Source organism: Bombina bombina, chromosome 3 (assembly GCF_027579735.1).
Source record: "Bombina bombina isolate aBomBom1 chromosome 3, aBomBom1.pri, whole genome shotgun sequence".
Taxonomy (NCBI): Eukaryota; Metazoa; Chordata; class Amphibia; order Anura; family Bombinatoridae; genus Bombina; species Bombina bombina.
Genome location: NC_069501.1, coordinates 1,064,240,012 through 1,064,260,943, shown reverse-complemented (window position 1 = coordinate 1,064,260,943; position 20,932 = coordinate 1,064,240,012). Strand labels below are relative to the sequence as shown.

Below are 20,932 nucleotides of genomic sequence, written 5' to 3'. Positions count from 1 at the left end.
GACTTAGAGGATACTGAACAATTATCCACGGTCTGTTTCTGACACTTGAATGCTGTGGTATGAATGTTATATGAAGATATTTTGATTGTAGGGAAAATAGTTAGAAATCGTCTGACTCTGTTTAATCAGAAGTAGTAAGAAGTGAATACAGCGCCAACAAGAGGCCAAGGGATAAATATACTCACAGAGAGATAAAAGAAGGTTATTTAATGAACCATGTTAAAAAGCATCAGTGATAAAAGACTATATATAAAAAATGTAAAAAGCACATATAAATAAAATTACAAATACAGGAATATCTTACAGAAGCGGCTCAGAATTAGCCTAAGTACAACTGTAGCAAGTGCATCAAGCAAAAAACTAATAAACAATAATACAAACAATAGTGTTCAAAATTAGTGTTACAAAAATAGTGTTCCAAAAAAATAGAAAAATGCACTGCAGTGCAAAAAAAGGGGGGTAGCAAAATAATTGTATAGATACAATCAAATAGTGAGTGAGTGCAAATGGATATAAAAATGCTAGCTACTTAATCCAGTGAGGTTAAGATATAATTAAATAAAATACACAATATGCAATAACATAAAAAATAAAATACACAATATGCAATAACATAAAAAATAAAATATAAAATATAATCCAAAAAGGTGTTCAAAAAGTTGATCAACAAATGTTAGTGAAGAACAAAAATAAGTCAATAAAAACAAAAAAATGGAAAAAATGGGTGATGAAAAGCAAGGTGAAAGTGAGGAAATTGATTCCTTCCAATGTTAGTTACTTTAACAGATTCAAATTCCTGAGTGTGGTTGCTGAAGTAGCTGATTGGATCCTAGCACCTGTCACTATGATTCTGATCTTTTATAAAATAAATTAAAATAACTTTATTTCTTATAAATATGCGAGATCTTACCATCTGAGCATGGCTCAATGACATTGATGGATCCATAAAAGTATATACAACTTCTCTTCTCTTTATGAAATGTCAAACATATCTCAAAATATTTTAACAATATGTTAACACATATTATAATATTTAAGATCACTTAATCCACTACCAGTGTATCTTAAACACACTTTGACAATATGTTAACACATATTATAATATTTGAGATCATTCAATCCATCTACTAGTATAATGATGGATATATAAAATATGGCTATAGAAAGAAAATATTATCTGACCCCTTTGGACTTAAGAGAAATAGATAACAAAACCGTTATTTAATTTCCAAAAATACTTGCCGTTATTGTTTTTATTGTTTCCTTTGTCCCACTGACATAAAATATGTGTTAGTTTTTTGTAAATCTCAATGTTTGTGATTACATAGCCTTTATCTATCGTTATAACGTTTGGGGGCCAATAGTGCCTTGACACTTATCCCCTTTATTGACACATTGGTGGACATTGTTCTGACATCTTTATCCCCAGGGCTCTCTAAGGATTTAATATACTAGATGGGAGGCGTAACTGACAGCCGCATATATTAGCATTGTACAGCATGCTAATGTTGCTAGCGGCTTGTCTATGTAATATCGCCGGACCGGAAGTGACGTCAACGGTTACGTCACTACCGGGTAGCTCCAATATTGGGCTTGAAACTGGTAAGCCAAAACAAAGATACCGGCAATTGAGAAAGAAACAACTGGATAAATCTAAGGCCATATACATGCCTTTTGAATGACCTATATATTTAGATATGTATAAAATTAATCCGGGAAAATTTATATACTTCCGGTTTGCCATATGGGGGAATCTTTTAGATGTTACACAGGAAGTGATGCTACACTTTATGGGGGAATCTTTTAGATGTTACACAGGAAGTGGAGGGGAATCTTTTAGATGTTACACAGGAAGTGATGCTACACTTTATGGGGGAATCTTTTAGATGTTACACAGGAAGTGGAGGGGAATCTTTTAGATGTTACACAGGAAGTGATGCTACACTTTATGGGGGAATCTTTTAGATGCTACACAGGAAGTGGAGGGGAATCTTTTAGATGTTACACAGGAAGTGATGCTACACTTTATGGGGGAATCTTTTAGATGTTACACAGGAAGTGGAGGGATTTGGCGCCCAAACAATACAATTAATCAATTAAACTACCATATAGGCTATTTTTAAACTGTATATAAGGCCAGCTGCCATTACCAATATTCTAGTCTTGAGAAAGGCCCTTTTTTGAGGGCAGAAACGCGTTGACATATTGGTAAGCATTACTTTAATCTTTACTTCATTCTCATATTGGATACACTATGTTGTGAATTTCTTTTTTTACAGGGACACTTTTTAGGATACCATAGGAGCAGCTGACAGGTGCTAGGATCCAATCAGCTACTTCAGCAACCACACTCAGGAATTTGGATCTGTTAAAGTAACTAACATTGGAAGGAATCAATTTCCTCACTTTCACCTTGCTTTTCATCACCCATTTTTTCCATTTTTTTGTTTTTATTGACTTATTTTTGTTCTTCACTAACATTTGTTGATCAACTTTTTGAACACCTTTTTGGATTATATTTTATATTTTATTTTTTATGTTATTGCATATTGTGTATTTTATTTTTTATGTTATTGCATATTGTGTATTTTATTTAATTATATCTTAACCTCACTGGATTAAGTAGCTAGCATTTTTATATCCATTTGCACTCACTCACTATTTGATTGTATCTATACAATTATTTTGCTACCCCCCTTTTTTTGCACTGCAGTGCATTTTTCTATTTTTTTGGAACACTATTTTTGTAACACTAATTTTGAACACTATTGTTTGTATTATTGTTTATTAGTTTTTTGCTTGATGCACTTGCTACAGTTGTACTTAGGCTAATTCTGTTTTATTAGTATACACTCTTATTCTGGTGTACCACTCACACTGATCACCTGTTATTACCTCTGTTTTTATTGTAATTATCAGCTTTGGCCCTTTGAGCCGCTTCTGTAAGATATTCCTGTATTTGTAATTTTATTTATATGTGCTTTTTACATTTTTTATATATAGTCCTTTATCACTGATGCTTTTTAACATGGTTCATTAAATAACCTTCTTTTATCTCTCTGTGAGTATATTTATCCCTTGGCCTCTTGTTGGCGCTGTATTCACTTCTTACTACTTGTGCATATTTTTTGGAGGTTGGTTAGGATCTCTGTTTGGATACAGCTTGGGGATTACCTTAGCGCTTGTACACACACCCTTTTTCTCTGTTTAATCAGAGCAGTATGCAGGTAGGAGGTCGCCTTTGAGCGCATAGCTCAGCTAACATACAGTGTGAATACTGTTGTGAGTGGTTTGTGGTGTTAATACTCCTTAACCTGCTATCAGTTTTTCCCTATACATTCATTGATAACTTTATCACGCTTTACCAGACTCTTTAGCCCTAATTTTAATATAGATGTTATTTAATAAGGCATATGATTCAGGAAACTGGTAGTGACCTTCCCATTTTCCATTAGCCTTTTTATAGCATCTTTTTAATTATATAATGATACTGCACAGCTAATTTCTAATTAAGGTGGTAGGAAGCAACACTACCCATACCATCCTATTAGCTACAGTATTCTATCTATGGTAATGTCCTTTTTGCATATGTGTTAAATAAAGTGTAAGTTTTAATCACCCATAGCTCATTGTCAACTCACTCCCTCCCTTATTTCTTTCCCTCCCTTCCTTCCTCCCTCCCTTCTTTTTCTCAACTCCCTGCCTTGCTCCCTTCTATCCCTTTCTTTCCCTCCCTTCTTTCCCTCCCCCAATTTCTCCTCTCCCTACCCACTTTTCTCTTCTCTCTCCCTCCCTCCCTTCCTTCTTTCCTTTCCCTCCCTTTTCTCCCCTCCCCTTCTTTTCTCTCCCTTCTCTCAGGGAGAACACTGTATGAGATGCATGCAATTCAACCCACCTGTATGCAAGTGTTTTGCTAGCCCATTTTCTTTTAAATTGTTATGGGAAAAAAAAAAACATTTTACACACTGACCCCAAAAAATACTAAGGGGAAAAAAGGCCTAAAACCTTTTCCTTTGTTTTTTTTTGTTTTTTTTTTTTTTGGGGGGGGGGGGCAGCAGAATTTTGAGTGCCTAGGGCAGCACAAAACCTAAATACGCTCTTGGGTACCAGTCTTGACAGGAGAGGCTGTACCGCTCACTTTTAGGAAGACTCGTAATACCGGCGTTATGCAAGTCCCATTGAAAATATGGGATACGCAATTGACATAAGTGGATTTGCGGTATTTTAGAGTCGAGGAAAAAAAGTGAGCAGTACACCTGTACCTGCAAGACTCATAATACCAGCGTTAGGAAAAAAGCAGCATTGGGACCTCTAAACGCTGCTTTTTAAGGCTAATGCAAAACTCGTAATCTAGGTGTAACTGAATAAAGTTATTTATTAGTTTTGGAAAATGCTCCTTACATGTGACCTCCCTTATCTTGCCACTCGGATGACATTTTTTACACCTAACTTTGTACTTTTGCGCCAATTTCACGCCAATAAATTCAATCTGCAAAATGCAATAATTTTGACCCCTTCATACATGGGACCCAAGATTTTAAACCCCTGTGTTTTTTTTCAGTGAAGAAGATGCAAGCATCAGCAGGAGAAATGGAAGGTCCCATAAGGTCTTTGAGGTGCTGCAGTTCTGGGCCAGACAGGGGAAAAATTATTTTATAAGGGATAAGAGCACTAGGAAACAGATCTATCGGACAATCAAATGGACATCTTGAAAGAATCAAATCTGTACCATAATTTTCTAATACATCAGAGAAGTCCCTAATATTGGTTATCAAAGATTTGCAATAGCACTACGTAGATACTATGGGGATGCCTGTCTATAATGATGCTTGTATATATAATGTAATACCTTCAGGTTGGAGTGCTTGGCATATATAGTATAGATACAAATAGTCAAAAAAAAAGAGAAAATTGACCAGAAAAAGAATGCACATAAATAGCACTTCCGTCCCCCCTTATAATCTGGACATCAATTGTAGAGGGGTAACGAACTTAGATAAAAAAAAAATAAAACATAACTTTTAATATTATACAATAAAAGAAAATGAACAATGTGACTTTAAAAACACAGATAGGGTTTAAAGATGCTGTATTAGTGTATTTATAACTTTGCACTGCTGCTATTGTTTAATACATTGGTGCAAATACAAATTCTAATCCCTAAACTTGGTTAAAGGGATAGAATTTGACAAGGATAATGATAATGAGAGTAAAGGCAATATGCGATACACAATCTAGGCCTCCATTACATATGCAGCGTCGCCCGCAAAAGCCGGCGACGCCAGATTTTACGCGATTTTGGTATTACACATACGGCGTAGCATACAAGTTACGCGTGTATATTTCCCCCTTCGGACGTATTTTTTTTACCCATAGACTAACATAGAACAGACGCGCAATTTGGTATCCAATATACAGCGTAAGGACTTACGCGCGCAGAATTCAGAGAATCTACTCCATTCTTATCTCGCCACAAATTGCAGGCGCAGGAACCCTTGCACTGACTAAAAAATCAATGTAACTCCCTGACGGGGACCCCACTGCTCCTCCTGTCCTCTCCCTGCCATCCTCACACTAAATCAGACTACACACACTCACACTCACTCCCAGTTCAATCACATACAATCACAACCAAACACTCAGCCTATCACACTGTAAAATTAAAATAAAATGTGTGAGGTGTTAGAAAAAAAATTGTGGTGTATTGTGTATATGTATGTATGCAAAATGTGTGCAATATGTAAAAATATGTGTAAGTGTACAAGCTTAATCAAACAACAATGCGACCTAACTAACTCCTCTGTTTGCGCCTCTCTCTCTCCTCTGACTAATCCTCCACTCCAGTGTAGTGTGCTGTAGCTCAAAGAACAATCGCATTTATATTTGAAATTGCGGTTAATTTTTACGAGTGTTAGCCAAATTTGCATAAAACTACTCTTTATTGACACTTTCCGTGGAGAAAATACTGGCGTAAGTTACTTGCGACGACTAAAATGTGTATTTGCGCACATTTCAGAAGATCGCCAGTTTGTCCTACTTACGCGAGTTTAGCATCTAACGGCGCAGTGTATGTAATACCCCGATGTGCGGGGTGAAATTACGGGCGGCGCGGGTTCCCACGCTTGCGCCGAAACCTGCGCCGTATATTTGATCGCGCCCCTAGTTAGAATCGTATAGTTGAATATTGCACAGAATATACTTATGGATCGTGAAAGGTTAATTAGGATAATTTGAATCTCTCTAAATGTTAATACATTGAATTCTAGGGCTGGATCATGATTTCCACAAGGTATGTTCAGTCAGCTCTAGTTCTGGTAGTTAAGGAGATTTCCATTGACGTATGCACCGTGAAAATTAGTGGATACAATGTTTAATTTTTGTACTTCATATGTAGAAAACAGTAGAAGGGCAAAAAAGGGAAACAAATTATACTCTAATGTGGGTGGAGTTATATGCAAACACGCACTGCTGGATTATTAAAGTGAAGGTCCATTTTGATGAATTAGTGCCCGGTTTTTAATAAACCTATTAAAAACATTGGCACTTTAATTAATCAAAATTGACATTTCACTGTTTTCTTCAAAAACTTACCTTTTAATCCTGACAGCCGCTCTAGCACTTCCTCCGCCGATCGCAAGCCGTCTTCGCAGGTCCAAAATTACGAATCTGGCTTCCTCCAATCACAGCGTTGCATCAGGCCAAGATTCCCCGGGGGCGGGGGGAGCTGTAATTGGAGGAAGCCTGATTCGTCATTTCTGACGTCTGCAGAGGCTTCCGACGGCCGGGGGGAATCGCTGGAGCGACATTCAGGATTAAAAGGTAAGAAAAGTAAGAAAACAGTGAAATGTCAATTTTGATTAATTAAAGTGCCCTTGTTTTTATTAGGTTTATTAAAAACTGGCACTAATTCATCAAAATGGACCTTCACTTTAAAGGGACATTATACACTCATTTTTTCTTTGCATATATGTTTTGTGGATGATCTATTTATATAGCCCATAAAGTTTTTTTTTTTTTTTTTAAATGTATAGTTTTACTTATTTTTAAATAACATTGCTCTGATTTTCAGACTCCTAACCAAGCCCCAAAGTTTTATGTAAATACTGTCAGCTACCTTCTCCAGCTTGCTCCTGTTTGTGTAAAGGGTCTTTTCATATGTAAAAGAAGGGGGAGGGGGGGAGTGTCTTATTTCCCACTTGCAGTGGGCTTTCCAGCTACCTTTTCAACAGAGCCAAACTGACAGCTTCTAAGTCTTTAAACCGTTTTATACTGGATTTTTATATCCGTATCTGGGCATCTTGTTCTTTATAGTAGTGTCTATTACATGCAGTTATATGAAAATGAGTGTATACTGTCCCTTTAAAGGGGTTTAAAGGTCAAAACTGAAATTTGATAGATGCATTTAAATTTTAAATATAAACATTTGTGCAATACACTTCCATTAGCAAAAATGCATCTAGTAATATGTATTACTGTTTTTCAGTGACATATGCACATATGCTATGAGTGCCACGTGCACCAGCATCCAAACACCAGACCTTCTCAGGAAGTCAGCAGTGTCTTGTGTGACACAAATTGTGCAAAATTCACTTGCATGGGTGAACTTAACTGTTGATGGTTAATTACTTTGGTACTGATTTTCTGCAACCCTGCTACTATGCTGCCTGTTTTATATTTATATTAGTTTAACCATCCAATTACAATGTAATGGCCTTTATTGTAATGTGTATGAATATTAGTTTAGCCATTCAGTGTGCTGTTTATCTGTAAATTAAGCACATTTGCTGTGCATTTTAAATAAATATTTATTTAAATAAATAAAAGAAATGCTTCAAAGTTTCTTGTACACCCTTAAATGTCTTTATCACTAGATTATTTTCATAATTGTGTGCAAACTAATTGCTTGGAAAAACTGAATTTGGGTTAATTAACTCTTTCTGTGCAAACTTGCTGCAATACCACTGATAATGGTCTATGTTGTATTTAAATCGATATTCGTTTGACTATTCAGTTGTGCTGTTATCTATGAATTGAACACATTGACTGTGCGTATAGATATTTGTTATAGATGTGATACTTAAAGGGGCAGTCTAGTCAAAATTAAACTTTCATTATTCAGATAGGACTTGTACTTTTATTCAACTTTCCAATTTACTTGTATCATCAAATTTGCTTTGTTCTTTTGGTATTCTTAGTTGAAACTAAACATAGGTAGGCTCATATGCTAAGTTCTAAGCCCTTGAGGGCTGCCTCTTATCACATGCTTTTTAAATAGCTTTTCACAACAAGAGACTGATAAGTTCATGTGGGCCATATAGATAACACTGTGTTAATGCCAGAGGAGTTATTTAAGATTTAGCAAAACACAATACTAAATACAACTCAATAGATAATAAATAGTCAGTCATGTGATCAGGGGGCTGTCAGAAGGTTCTTAGATACAAGGTAATTACAGAGGTAAAAAGTATATTAATATAACTGTGTTGGTTATGCAAAACTGGGGAATCGGTAATAAAGGGATTATGTATCTTTTAAAACAAAAATTCTATTCTATTTAAACTTTCTTATATATTTCTTGTACTTCAATAAATCTTTCCACTTAGTTACAATACACTAAAGGTATTAATGAAAAAGACGCTTGTGTTTTGAACGCTTCAGTGTTGCTGCTTTTTAAATTAAACTAAGCTTTCAAATTTAGTTAGTCCCACCATTTTCAAATAAACCTAGAGTGTCAATTGGAATGTTTTGTATATTGGCGGCTATTGCCTTGTCTTATTTATTTTGTAATTATCTGCACATTATAAGCACACAGAGATAATGTAACTACCGAAATTGAATTCGCCGAGTTCAAATAAATTATACTGTTTGAATTTAGCTAGAGCATCTTGTCCTAAATGCACAATTTAAAAACTTAAGGTGTTGGACATTTCAACACCCTCCCTTGACATGTTTCGCCGTCTGGATCAAGGCTTTTTCAAAATACAAGATTTATTGAAGTACAAGAAATATATAAGAAAGTTTAAGTATCACATCTATAACAAATATCTATACGCACAGTCAATGTGCTCAATTCATAGATAACAGCACAACTGAATAGTCAAACGAATATCGATTTAAATACAACATAGACCATTATATCAGTGGTATTGCAGCAAGTCTTCACAGAAAAAGAGTTAACCCAAATTCAGTTTACTGGTGCATGATAAATTAGCGCTCCACTTGCCCGTAGTGTGATACACAGGCACAGCAGAAAGTGCATCAGAGTTATAGCAACAAGCACGTTCGGTTACATGACTCGCCATACTGCAATATATTATATAGTATATATTACTTTTTATATCGAGTATTAACTGATCCTGGTAGCAGTGTCTAAAAGTTTATTGTGCATATCCTAAAAGGGCTAATTAATTAAAAATAGTTTGCATAATAAATTTGTTTAAATATTGCTGGCAAGTATTTTAAAATAATTTTCAAAAATAAGCAAAATGACTTACATAGCATCAGAAACACAGGCAATTGAGTTCACTGCAGCTTATTTCCTTCTAGGCATGCTCCAGCATATAATGACTGTGCAGTTCTGCATTCTACCAAAGCAATGGTAGATATAGATAGAGCCATAGAAGGAAATGTGTGGGGGGAGTTAGAGCTGTACAATTCAGAAACTTAAAAGTAAGGGTTAATGGTGATGCACTGCAGTATAAATTTGCAGGCAAAATAATTAAGTACATATTATATTTTGTCTCTACCCCAACTTGTTTTATGTCGCTTTAATCTTATTTTACAGATGTATCTATGTGTATATAATACTTGCCTCTAGCAAGGTTGAACATCACTGCTATAAACAACACAACTCAGACTTCAAAAGTTAAACATTTATTTGTTAAAACAAAAATATTTATTGAATAGCTTTTAACTGAAGGTGCAAGATTTTTTTAAGGCACATCCAGTATCCACCCAGCAAGGACGGAAGCCAAGGCACAACGTGAGAGGTTTGGAGGAGCAAAGGTTTTGTTTAAAGCTGAGATAATTGAAAAAAAGTAACAGAGAGAGAAGGCATTAGGGAATGAGCACAGCTGAGCCCACAATTACCAAACCAGTCCTAAAATATACTACCACGTATAAACAAGTCCTTGTTATTATTGCTGCAGAATATGTCTGATAAAAAAGATATAGCGCTTATTTACAGGTGGTAGTATCTTTTTGAGTTGAGCCTGCTGGGAACTAATTGTTAGTACAAGGTGCTTGGAACAGTTAAATATTATTAATTACATAACTCCTTTCCACAATGGAGTAAACAATTACATTTATCATAATGGTGCTACCACTTTTTTTTGGGTTGTGATGTAGTTATCATTTCTAGGAGATGCCTATTTCACGTATAAAAATATTGCGATCAAATCTGGGGATAGTCTGGAAAATCCATCTCAAAAGCTGTTCTTGATTTCTGCTTTGAAGTAGGCTCATTTGTAAATAAAACAAAAAGTCCTGGCTGTGGGACATTGTGCTGGAACGTGAAAGGTGTTTATTTCGAGAAGACATCAGAGGATTCTGACAGCACTCTACCATCTTTGGTCTCCACGGTCTTCACTACAATGCTGCGCTTGGTTCGGGAAGTTTCCAGAGGGGATGAGCTCACACTGCTGGAATAAAGACCGTATCCACCCCCAAGTCCGCTACCATACCCGCTGCTACCATACCCGCTGCTACCTCCATAAGCACTTGACAGTCCCCCACTGTAACTGCTGCTCACTCCTGTAAAAGTATAAAAAAAATGTTTATATGTCACAACGAATAAATGTCTCAACTACTGACATGTGACAGCCATCTACCAATCACAAACACATACATATATACTGTGCGCTCTTGCACATGCTCAGTGGGATCATGTGCCTCAGCAACTGTGCTTATAAAAAGACTGGTCATATTGATAAATCATGAAAGCTAACTCAAATGTTTTTAATTGTGTGCAGTTGTGATTTAAGTTCAATTTTGACTTTAATGTCCTGTAATAAAAAAGTTAAAGTGTAATTTTAGTGCAAATCTACATGCTCAAATTTGTTGGAACGTGTAAGTTTTGCACTACACCATGGAACTATGTGTTTAACACCTACAAAGGGCTTAAACACATTGGTAAAATCCTGAACCACAGAGAACTGCTGGTCCCAAACAGGAAGCAACCAATTAATTATTTGTCAGCAACACTCTCAAGCCCCACCTATAACTAGCCTTGCAAAGGTTAAACTTGTTGAGCTCTAACGAATAAGAGCATATCAGGTTTGCAATACAATGTCCCTTTAAAGGGACAGTATATTGCAAAATTGTTTTTACCTTAAATGGACACGAGTCAAAATTAAACTTTCATGATTCAGATAGAGAAGGCAATTTAACTAACTTTTCAATGTACTTCCATTAGTAAAATGTGCACAGTCTTTTTTATAATTACACTTTTTGAGTCACCAGCTCCTTCTGTGCATGTGCAAGAATTCACAGAATATACGTATATGCATCTGTGATTGGCTGGTGGCTATCATATGATACAGGAAAAGTGAAAATAGACATAAATTTGTCAGAACAAATCTACTATTCATTTGAAGTTCAGACTAAGTGCTATTGCATTGTCTTTTTATTGTGTATTGAATATGCAAATCTACTGTATTTACTGGTCCTTTAATATATTTCCAATGACTTGTTATTCCAACTGTAAAGTATAGAATGTATGAGAAATTGCATTTTGATGTTTATTTGTGTATATGAAATTGCTGGTTTTGTGCTTTGAAGCCACATCCTATCACAATGGGTTGAGCTTGTAGGTAAAATAATAGTTCCTTATGTTATCACTTTGTGTACACACACTTGCTTTGTCATCTTACATTTGTTTGTAAACCAAAGCCCGATACTTAGAGAGCAATGGAAAATTATAATCGTATTAGTTATCTCTTCTGCCCCCCATCGGGGTAATTTCTTCTGCTGGCTGTGTTTACATAGCCTGTCAATAGCCTGGACTGAAATATGGAAACTTTCAGTATAGGTGGAGAAACCACAAGTTAAATCAGCTTTTTCAAATGCCAAAATAAGGGTAAACGAGGTTCTTGTAAACAATTTAATACAGTCCAGCAGGTAAAAAGGATCATTAGGAACAAATTAAAGGGGTAAACGTTTGTTCTTAGTTACAGACAGATGTAGATCTGACCTTCATTTGTACAGTTTGCATGTAATTGCAATACCTGAGTATGCACATCCAAGATAAGATTTGTAGCTACAGACACTTATCATTACCACTATTGTTTTAGGCATTTGCATCTAGTATTTACCTGAATAGCCTGTGGTCTTCGTCTGAATGCTCATATTCTGTATACCTGACTCCAATCTGAAAATAAAGAGATTGTAGTTATAACTCACTCATATCACATGAACATATCATGTCTCTTTCAGAAACAAACATTTATTTTTCACACCTACATTCTACAACTAATCAATTAACAAATTTTGGTTACAGCTTCACAGTCAAAACTCAAAAGAAGCCACTATAGAGAAACTTCTCTTACCGGCTCTCCTCTCCCTCCAGCAGTTTCCTGTAGGTGGCGATCTCAATATCCAGAGCCAACTTCACGTTCATCAGCTCCTGGTACTCACGAACCTGGCGAGTCATGTCCTGCTTCGCCTTTTGGAGAGCAGCCTCCAGATCTTTCAGTTTTGCCTGAGCATCTCTAAGTGCTAGTTCTCCACGTTCCTCTGCTTCAGCAATTTGAGCCTCAAGGTTTGAACGCTGCAGTAAAATAATGTTTTATGAGTATAAGAAGCCATCATGCATTCCCAGTTCCATTCATTTTAGACTCAAGGGGGGGTCGAATTATTAAGGGCAAAATGAGCCCTGATCCCACTGTTTCCCAGGCTCGCCGGAAACAGCAGTTAAGAAGCAGCGGCCTTAAGACCGCTGCTCCTTAACTGGATCTGCCGCCTCTGAGCGGCGGACAGCAATCAACCCAATCCTATACAATCGGTTTCATTGACACCCCCTGCTAGCAGCCGATTTGGCCGGAAATCTGCAGGGGGCGGTATTGAACAAGCAGTTCACTAGAACTGCTTGTGCAATGCTAAATGCCAACAGCTTATGCTGTCGGAATTCAGCAATGACTAGCGGACATGATACACTACAGAATATCATGTCCGCCAGACATTAATAAGTCGGCCCCATAGACTGAATTCCATTTATTAGACTCAAGGACTGGATGTTTACAATAAAAATGGTACTGCATGTATAGATATACATTAAATGTGGGGTTAATGACTCCACTACACATACCTGTGCTTTAAGGGCATCAATCTCAGACTGTATCCTTGAGATGTATCGGTTCAACTCATTAATTTCGTTTTTGGTGTTTCTTAGGTCATCACCGTGGCGACCAGCTGAAGCCTGAAGTTCTTGATACTGTGAGGTATAGAAAATAAGAATTCAGGTAAGTAATGAAGAATCAGCATTATTGGTCAAATAGTTTCACTTATTTTTATAGATACAAAATCTAATTGGTATCCTAACATCAATTCTAGAAAATCGGTTTGATCTTCTTGACTATACATATGTAAAGGGACATTAAGATCCTATTCAAAATATATTATACATGGTATATATATCAGCAATTAAGTATGGCACTGGAACAAAACTGCATGCACAATAAACATTTTAAATTGTCATTTTGACAGCAACATTTTTATTGTTTTGCAGTCTGGTGGAAATACTTCTTGAAAAGTCTGAGCATGTGAATATTGGCAGTAGCCAATTTTGGCAGATATAAATGAGCTCACTAATCAAACTATTACTCTATAGAATATTGTAGGACCAGGGTTTGGAATTTTGCAAAGTGCCATTACGTGCTTAGCTAAAGATGTGGAAAAGCCACAACTATAGAAGTGGGCACATAACATAATGAAAGTACACTACAAATAATTAATCATTTTAAGGAAAACTACATTTTAAGGTTGCCATCTCTTTGAGAATTTACATATTCACAACCATGTAAATAGCAATGTGTAAGAAATTGCACTTTTTTGTGTCTTTATTCAACCTACAGTACAGTCACGTCATGATGCATATAGGATTCTCTGCTCACCTTAATTTGGTACATGCTCTCCACTTCAGCCCGGCTTTTATTGGCAATATCCTCATATTGGGCCTTTACTTCAGCAATAATGCTGTCGAGGTCGAGATTACGGTTGTTGTCCATGGACAAGACAACAGAAGTATCAGAAATTTGGGATTGTAACTCACGAATTTCCTATAATAAATATAAAATAAAAAAGAATATTAGAGCTATGCCAGGTCACATTCTGAACATACTGCTTTAACAAGATACTGTGCAGGGAAATTAACAGATGGGTTTTGTTCCTTACAAGTTTATTAAAAAAATATTTATATGTATATTTAAAGCAAAAATGAATATTGTATTTTTTACCAGTAGTATTAAAGAGATATTAAATTTATAATAAAATATGTCATTCAGACACAGCATATCATTTTAAAAATGCTTCCAATTTACTTATATTATCAATTATTCTTTGTTCTCATTGTATTCCTTGTTGAAGAGATACCTAGGTTGGTGCCTGGAGCAGTATTTGGCATGCTCTTGCAATTAATAACATTCTTGCAAAACTGCTGCCATATAGTGTTCCAGATATGTACATGCTCCCTGCTTTTCAACAACAGAAGTCAAAAGAACAAAAAAATGTGATGATAAAAGAAAATTAGAACGTTGTTTAACATTGCATGCTCTATCTTAATCATGAAAGAAAAAAAAATTGTGTTTTATGTCCCTTTAAATAAAAAAATTTGACACCCATATGAAAACCAAGGCTATAAACGCTAATACAAAAAATATTTACATAAACTTCAATTTTGGTATAAATTTAAAATATGGGCTTTGTAAGCTATTTACATTTCTTCAGATAAAGGGTTTACTCACCTCTTCATAAAGTTGTCGCAGGAAGTTAATCTCATCTGTCAGACCTTCCAGTCTGGCCTCTAGCTGTACCTTGTTCATGTAAGCTTCATCTACATCCTGAAACAATAGATAACGTTTAGGATTATTTATGCACAAGATAATGAACATTCTTGCCAATCCATTTACGGCTAATATTCATTGTGTTACGTAAATCTCTTACCTTCTTCAGCAGTACAAATTCATTCTCCATTTCAGTGCGCCTGTTAATTTCATCTTCATATCTGAAAAATTTGAATACAAAATGTATCAATACATTTTTGTTTGCTTAAAAGGGATACTGAAATCGAAATTTAACTTTCATGTTTCAGATAATTTACTTATGTGATCAAATTGATTTTATTCTTTTGTTATGCATAGTTAAAAAGCATACCTAGGTAGGTTTAGGTGCACTATTGGAAGCGATCTTATGATTACTGACTACATATTATAACTATTGTCATTGGCTCACCACATGTGCATTTATGCTTTGCATAATAATAAAGTGCTTTTGCACTTTTATGTCACTAAAACCAGTTGAAACTAATTGACTTTATTTTGAAGCTGATCTATTGCTTGGAAATTCATTCTCAAATACTGAAGAGCTCGGCTCTCAATACAGTCTATTCCCAGGAACATGGACACAGTACATGGACAAGTGTATGACAAACTGCATCTCCTGGGCATTTCATTATAGTTTAATTGTAAATCACTTTGGATTGAAAACTAAATAAAATGTGTTCAATGTGTTATCAATCATCACTTTAGGGTCGAGTTCAAATTTGGTTTCAAAAGGAATTACATTTGATTTAAGTTGTCAGCCTTTTTGTAGGCATATTTGAGTATAAAAAGGTGGTAGGTGAAAGAGTGGAGTGTAATCATTACTTTAAGATACAACTATTCAGCTAAATAATATTTGGCAGGACACTTGCTAATTTGTTTTCCAGACATGCAGCTCTGTTAAATGTATCCTTGGTTACCATTTAAGGTCACATGATTTGTCCAATCAGAAAAGGAAGAAGAAAAAATGATGTCAGATGCATGAATGTGTTTACTGAGCATGCAAACAGAAATGGAGATGCCCAAACATAGCAACATCACATCTTCTGCTTTATATAAAAAAAAGTTTAATCTGTTGCCAGAACAGGAAAGGATTTTATGAGGACATGCTCTAAAACACAGTAACTATCAGATGATTACAGTAAATACTTACTGGGGATCTACTATACATAAAGCATTTTGCCTAAACAGAATCAGATATTGTGCTTTTAAATGTTGTTTCTTCATCTCTTGCAATACCCAAAAGTGCTCCAACACTCAGCGGCTTGCTTAGAGCAGTGTTTCTCAACTGTGGTCCTCAAGTACCCCCAACGGGCCAGGTTTTCATTATAGCTGAACCAGTGCACAGGTGAAGTAATCAGCTGATCAGTTACACCATGGTTACTAACCCGCTCTCACCCATCAGCTGATTATTTCACCTGTGCACTGGTTCAGCTATAATGAAAACCTGGACTGTTGGGGGTAATTGAGGACTGCGGGTTGAAAAACAATGGCTTACCTGAGCAGGGGTTGTTTTGTCACAGAAACAATATGTTCAATAAAATGGTGTAAATGGAGCTATGACTTGAAGGCGCTTAAAAAATGACAACATTGTGGGAGTAATGGAATATGATCTATAGTATAAAGGTGGGGAGGACTCAATCAATATTATCAGCATATCAAGGATTTATGACACTTTTTAACTGTTGGTATTGTATCATAATATTTAAATGGACATTAAATCATTTTTAGATATACCGCGTAAATCAGCAATTAAGTGCCACATTGCAAAACATCTGCTTAAAAATATAAAAGGTTTGCAATGTATTTTAGCTGTCACTCTTTAGCAAAATATGCATTGTTTTGCAGTCCACAGACATAAACATTAAAAAGCTTCTTGAATAATTGTATCTTATCTCTGCCAATGAGGGACAGATAATGACACTGAGCAAACAGTCATTGTGTGGATTAGAATGTTGCAGGATCAGTATTCAAGATCCTGCAAGAGATACTCTAGCATATTGGGGTAACAGTGGAAAATTCAGTTTTAAATATTGTTAGATATGTTTACCACCCATTTTTAAAATGTTTTTTCCATGTACTCACTTGTTCTTGAAATCTTCTACCAAGCCCTGCATATTTCCTAGCTCAGACTCCAAACGGACCTTCTCTTGACCAAGAGAGTCCAGTTGGCGGCGCAGATTATTGATGTATGCTTCAAACATGCCGTCGATGTTACTGCGAGTTGTCTTCTGGTTCTGCAGAAGTTGCCATTTGGTCTCTAGCATCTTGTTATTCTGTTCTAGGAAGCGTACCTGTTGATAGATAATGCAATAAACTTTAATATTTATTTTTTAGCAGAAACTTATTTAGAGTAGATAACTAATTTAAAATTAAATAGAACAAGTAAAATAGTGTGTTTTACAGTAGCTGGGTTAGCAAATGTTTTATTTTCCTGAAAATGACATACAAAAAAAATAAAAAATAAAAGTTTGGTTTATTGATTGAAGGGTATCACAATCTGCAGTACTAGATACTTCCTCTACCTCAAAAACAAGTACCTGATTTGTTCCTGTCCTTCCACCTTTTAAGATATTTAAATTGAATTATATTAGACACAAATATGTGCATTCTAGATTTATTTTTAATATATGATAGCAGTAATGTACTCCAAATGTAACTAGCAAATAATATTAAACAGATATTGCAATTACAAAGTTTGCACACAGTCTGTAATATTAAATCTAGGGGAATACTGGGTCATGCTAGCTATGTTGTGTACTTAGTGTGAACAAATTATTTGTGCACAAGATAAACTGACACTGACTGCAATGAAAGGGACTGTTTCATTGCCCTATAAGGTAATTTCAGCAGGTGACTTCACCCCACCAGCCCCTCCCACCAAGTAAAGAAACAAAGGTATTAAATAAGCGCCCTGACTGCTGCCATTAGCCTGGTCATCATATACAGGCAGAAATCAGGTGATAACACACCCCCTCACATAGAGACATTTGTATGTATGAAGATTTCTAGGCTAACGCCTGGAATTTATCTTCTTATAGAGGAAAATGAAAGAGCAAATAAGATAAGGTGGCGACAAGTTTTAAAAAGGTTTAAAGTTACAAATAAAAAAACTGAAATACACTGTGCAAATTGTGCAAAATTAGACATATGTGAATGTACTTGCATTGAATGAATATTCTTTACATAATTCATATTAAATAATTGTATATTTTAAATGCAAACCTTTATTTACCTATTGCTAGGACAGGGGCACAATGCAGGTAATCTCTCCTTAGTTGAACGAATTTTACAATACTTTGATTTTTAAGCAATGCTATTCTTCTATCAGCAAATGTGTACACATATAGATCATTGAAGGGGGGGGCGGGGGCACATTGCATAGTGTTAGCTCTTGTGCACACTAAAATAATTGTACGTCCAAATCATTGCTCAATTTAAATATATAATATCAATTGATAAATTAAATATTTGAGTAGCTCTTGGTTTGATTAGTAGTTCTAAAATGTGCTCATTGGTCATAAGAGTGTTAAAAAAATTCAATATGGCCCCTGACGTGAAAAGGTTAAAGGGACAGTATACAACAATTTTCATATAACTGCATGTAATAGACACTACTACTGTATAAAGAATAATATGCACAGATACTGATATAAAAATCCAGTATAAAACCGTTTAAAAACTTAGAAGCTTCCAGTTTAGCTCTATTTAACAGGTTACTGGAGCACCCACTGTAAGTGGGAAATATCAGACACCCTCCCCTTCCTTTGCATATGAAAAGACCCTTTACACAAACAGAAGCAAGCTGGAGTAGGTATATGTTGGTATTCTCCTAAAACTTTGGGGCTTGGTTAGGAGTCTGAAAATCAGAGCAATGTTATTAAAAAAAAAAAAAGAAAAACTATAGATTAAAAAAAACTTTATGGGCTAAATAAATAGATAATCTACAAAACATTTATGCAAAGAAAAAAACGAGTGTATAATGTCCCTTTAAATACCCCTGTTTTCACCCCTTGCATTACAAAGTGGCTGCAAATATGATAAAAATGCATCACAGCAGTGGGGTTAATATTTCCTTGGCTAATTATTGAACGAATCTGCTGCAGTATAAGATAACAAGCATTACTTGTTTTCTATGTAACCTTATGTTTTTTCATACTACAGCTAGTATATTATAAATTCACAAGGATTATTGTCCGGGACAGGCAGGATCTACAAAAGCAAACAATTTGCAGTTTCCTCTACCTTATTATGCTCAACCTACTGTATGCCATGCACAAAATGCATGCTAGGATAAAGTGATACTCTAAAACACCATTTAGACGAGCTAAACAAGCTATGTCTTGAGAACATTCAAAATCCATTTGTTTTGTATATTAACTTTAATTTAAGATTATATTGTTTTCATATATAAATATATTTTTTCTTTAAAAAAAAGTCTAGAAACCAAACTACATATATAGGCTACAATAATGTATAATTCTGTTATTTATTAGGATATTGGGCTGTAAATGAAGACAAAAAAAATCACTACCTCCCATACTGTAAACAGATAATATAAAAAGGTTCTGCAGGTGCAGCAGCTGTTGCAAAAATCGTTTATGGCCTATAATACGCACCATTTTTATCTATAACAATTATTTATAACTTCATGGTACCTTTTCTTTGTCAGCTTTATTTAAAATATATATTACACTACATAGATTTCTAAAATAATTTGGGGGTAAATAAAATCACACCTGGCAGCCAATCACTACACGCTATAGGCAAACTGGCACAGTACTTTATAAAATAAATGAATCTGTAGACAAGATTCACCTACATTAGGAGAGGTACATTTATAGTTTCATTATCTGTAATAATTTGAACTAAAAAGATTACGACAGTCACAGACCTAACAAAAAAAAAACCCAGGTATAGTTTATAAGTAATGGCTAGGGCAACTAGAAAAGAGCATCTGGCACTCTGCCCATCTTATAACGGTGGGAACAGTTTGGCAATCTCTTTCAGTCTGAGCCCTGGGTCATCATAACTTGGCTGTGCCTTTCATCTATCATAGAGTTGTATGTGATCATGAAAAGTACAGTGACTGCAGGAGAGTGGGCCCTTGTCCCTCCCACCTTGGGGCAGAAGCAGGTAACGCTTACCTTGTCGATGAATGAAGCAAACTTGTTGTTTAAGGTTTTGATCTGCTCCTTTTCTTGGTTCCTTACATGTTGGATATTGGGGTCAATCTCTAGGTTGAGAGGTGCCAGCAGGCTCTGGTTGACACTAACAGAGGTGATCCCAGCTGGGGAGTTTCCACCATAGCCCGATCTGTACCCGCTGCCAAAGCGAGAACCTCCATAGCTAGAGCCCAAGCTGAAGGCTGCGGTGCTGGCTCTGGCACCCCCGGAGCCTCCGCTGTAAGAATAACTGCTGAAGCCAGCGGGGCGTTGTGGGGCGCTGGAGGAGCTACGGTAGGTCACTTTGCTAACTTTGATAGACATGATTACAATGCAAGCGGTTGAGAGTGGGCTGAGGAGACACTAGTAGTGCTGGCACAGGACAGATTCCCAGCGCCGGGAGCGGCTCGCTTATATTATGAGTAAGGGAGCAGGGGGGGCAGCACCTGAGTGGCTGGGCAGGCGAGGGCGTGGTTACCACCTGCCCGCGACGGGCATTGCTAGGCTTACTCCTGTACCGCCAGGGGGCGCGCCCGAATAACGCAGAGGCTATGCTGTCCCCAGAGCTGACAGGGCAGGGAAATGCTGGAAGCCTTTCACTGCCTAACCTCGATTCACCCACACAAACCAGGGCGGGGATGCACTCTGGCCCCGGTAGAGCGGAGGGGCGAGGATGGGAAGAAGAGGCAGGAATGTGCCTTTACATGGATAGTATAGAGAACGGAAGCACCTGTC

General features: G+C 36.2%; 1 protein-coding gene across 1 annotated transcript; it reads right to left on the bottom strand.

Moving 5' to 3' along the window:
* Nucleotides 1-9,857: 9,857 nt before the first annotated feature.
* On the bottom strand, nt 9,858-20,593 carry KRT8 (keratin 8). The gene is made up of 9 exons (XM_053708329.1): nt 20,180-20,593; nt 17,118-17,326; nt 15,157-15,217; nt 14,958-15,053; nt 14,109-14,273; nt 13,304-13,429; nt 12,546-12,766; nt 12,312-12,367; nt 9,858-10,752 (listed from the first exon to the last, which is right to left on the bottom strand). The coding sequence occupies exons 1-9, from the start codon at nt 20,519-20,521 to the stop codon at nt 10,523-10,525; spliced, it is 1,506 nt and encodes a 501-aa protein (XP_053564304.1). The 5' UTR covers nt 20,522-20,593; the 3' UTR covers nt 9,858-10,522.
* Between the last annotated feature and the right edge of the window lie 339 nt (nt 20,594-20,932).

Bases quoted from the DNA above. Each gene is read 5' to 3' on its own strand.
- KRT8 (XM_053708329.1), bottom strand. From the start codon at position 20,521: ATGTCTATCAAAGTTAGCAAAGTGACCTACCGTAGCTCCTCCAGCGCC. The intron at 15,218-17,117 runs GTGAGTACATGG...CAAATTTTTCAG, and splicing joins GTAGAAGATTTCAAGAACAA to ATATGAAGATGAAATTAACA. The intron at 14,274-14,957 runs GTGAGTAAACCC...TATTTATTATAG, and splicing joins TGCGACAACTTTATGAAGAG to GAAATTCGTGAGTTACAATC.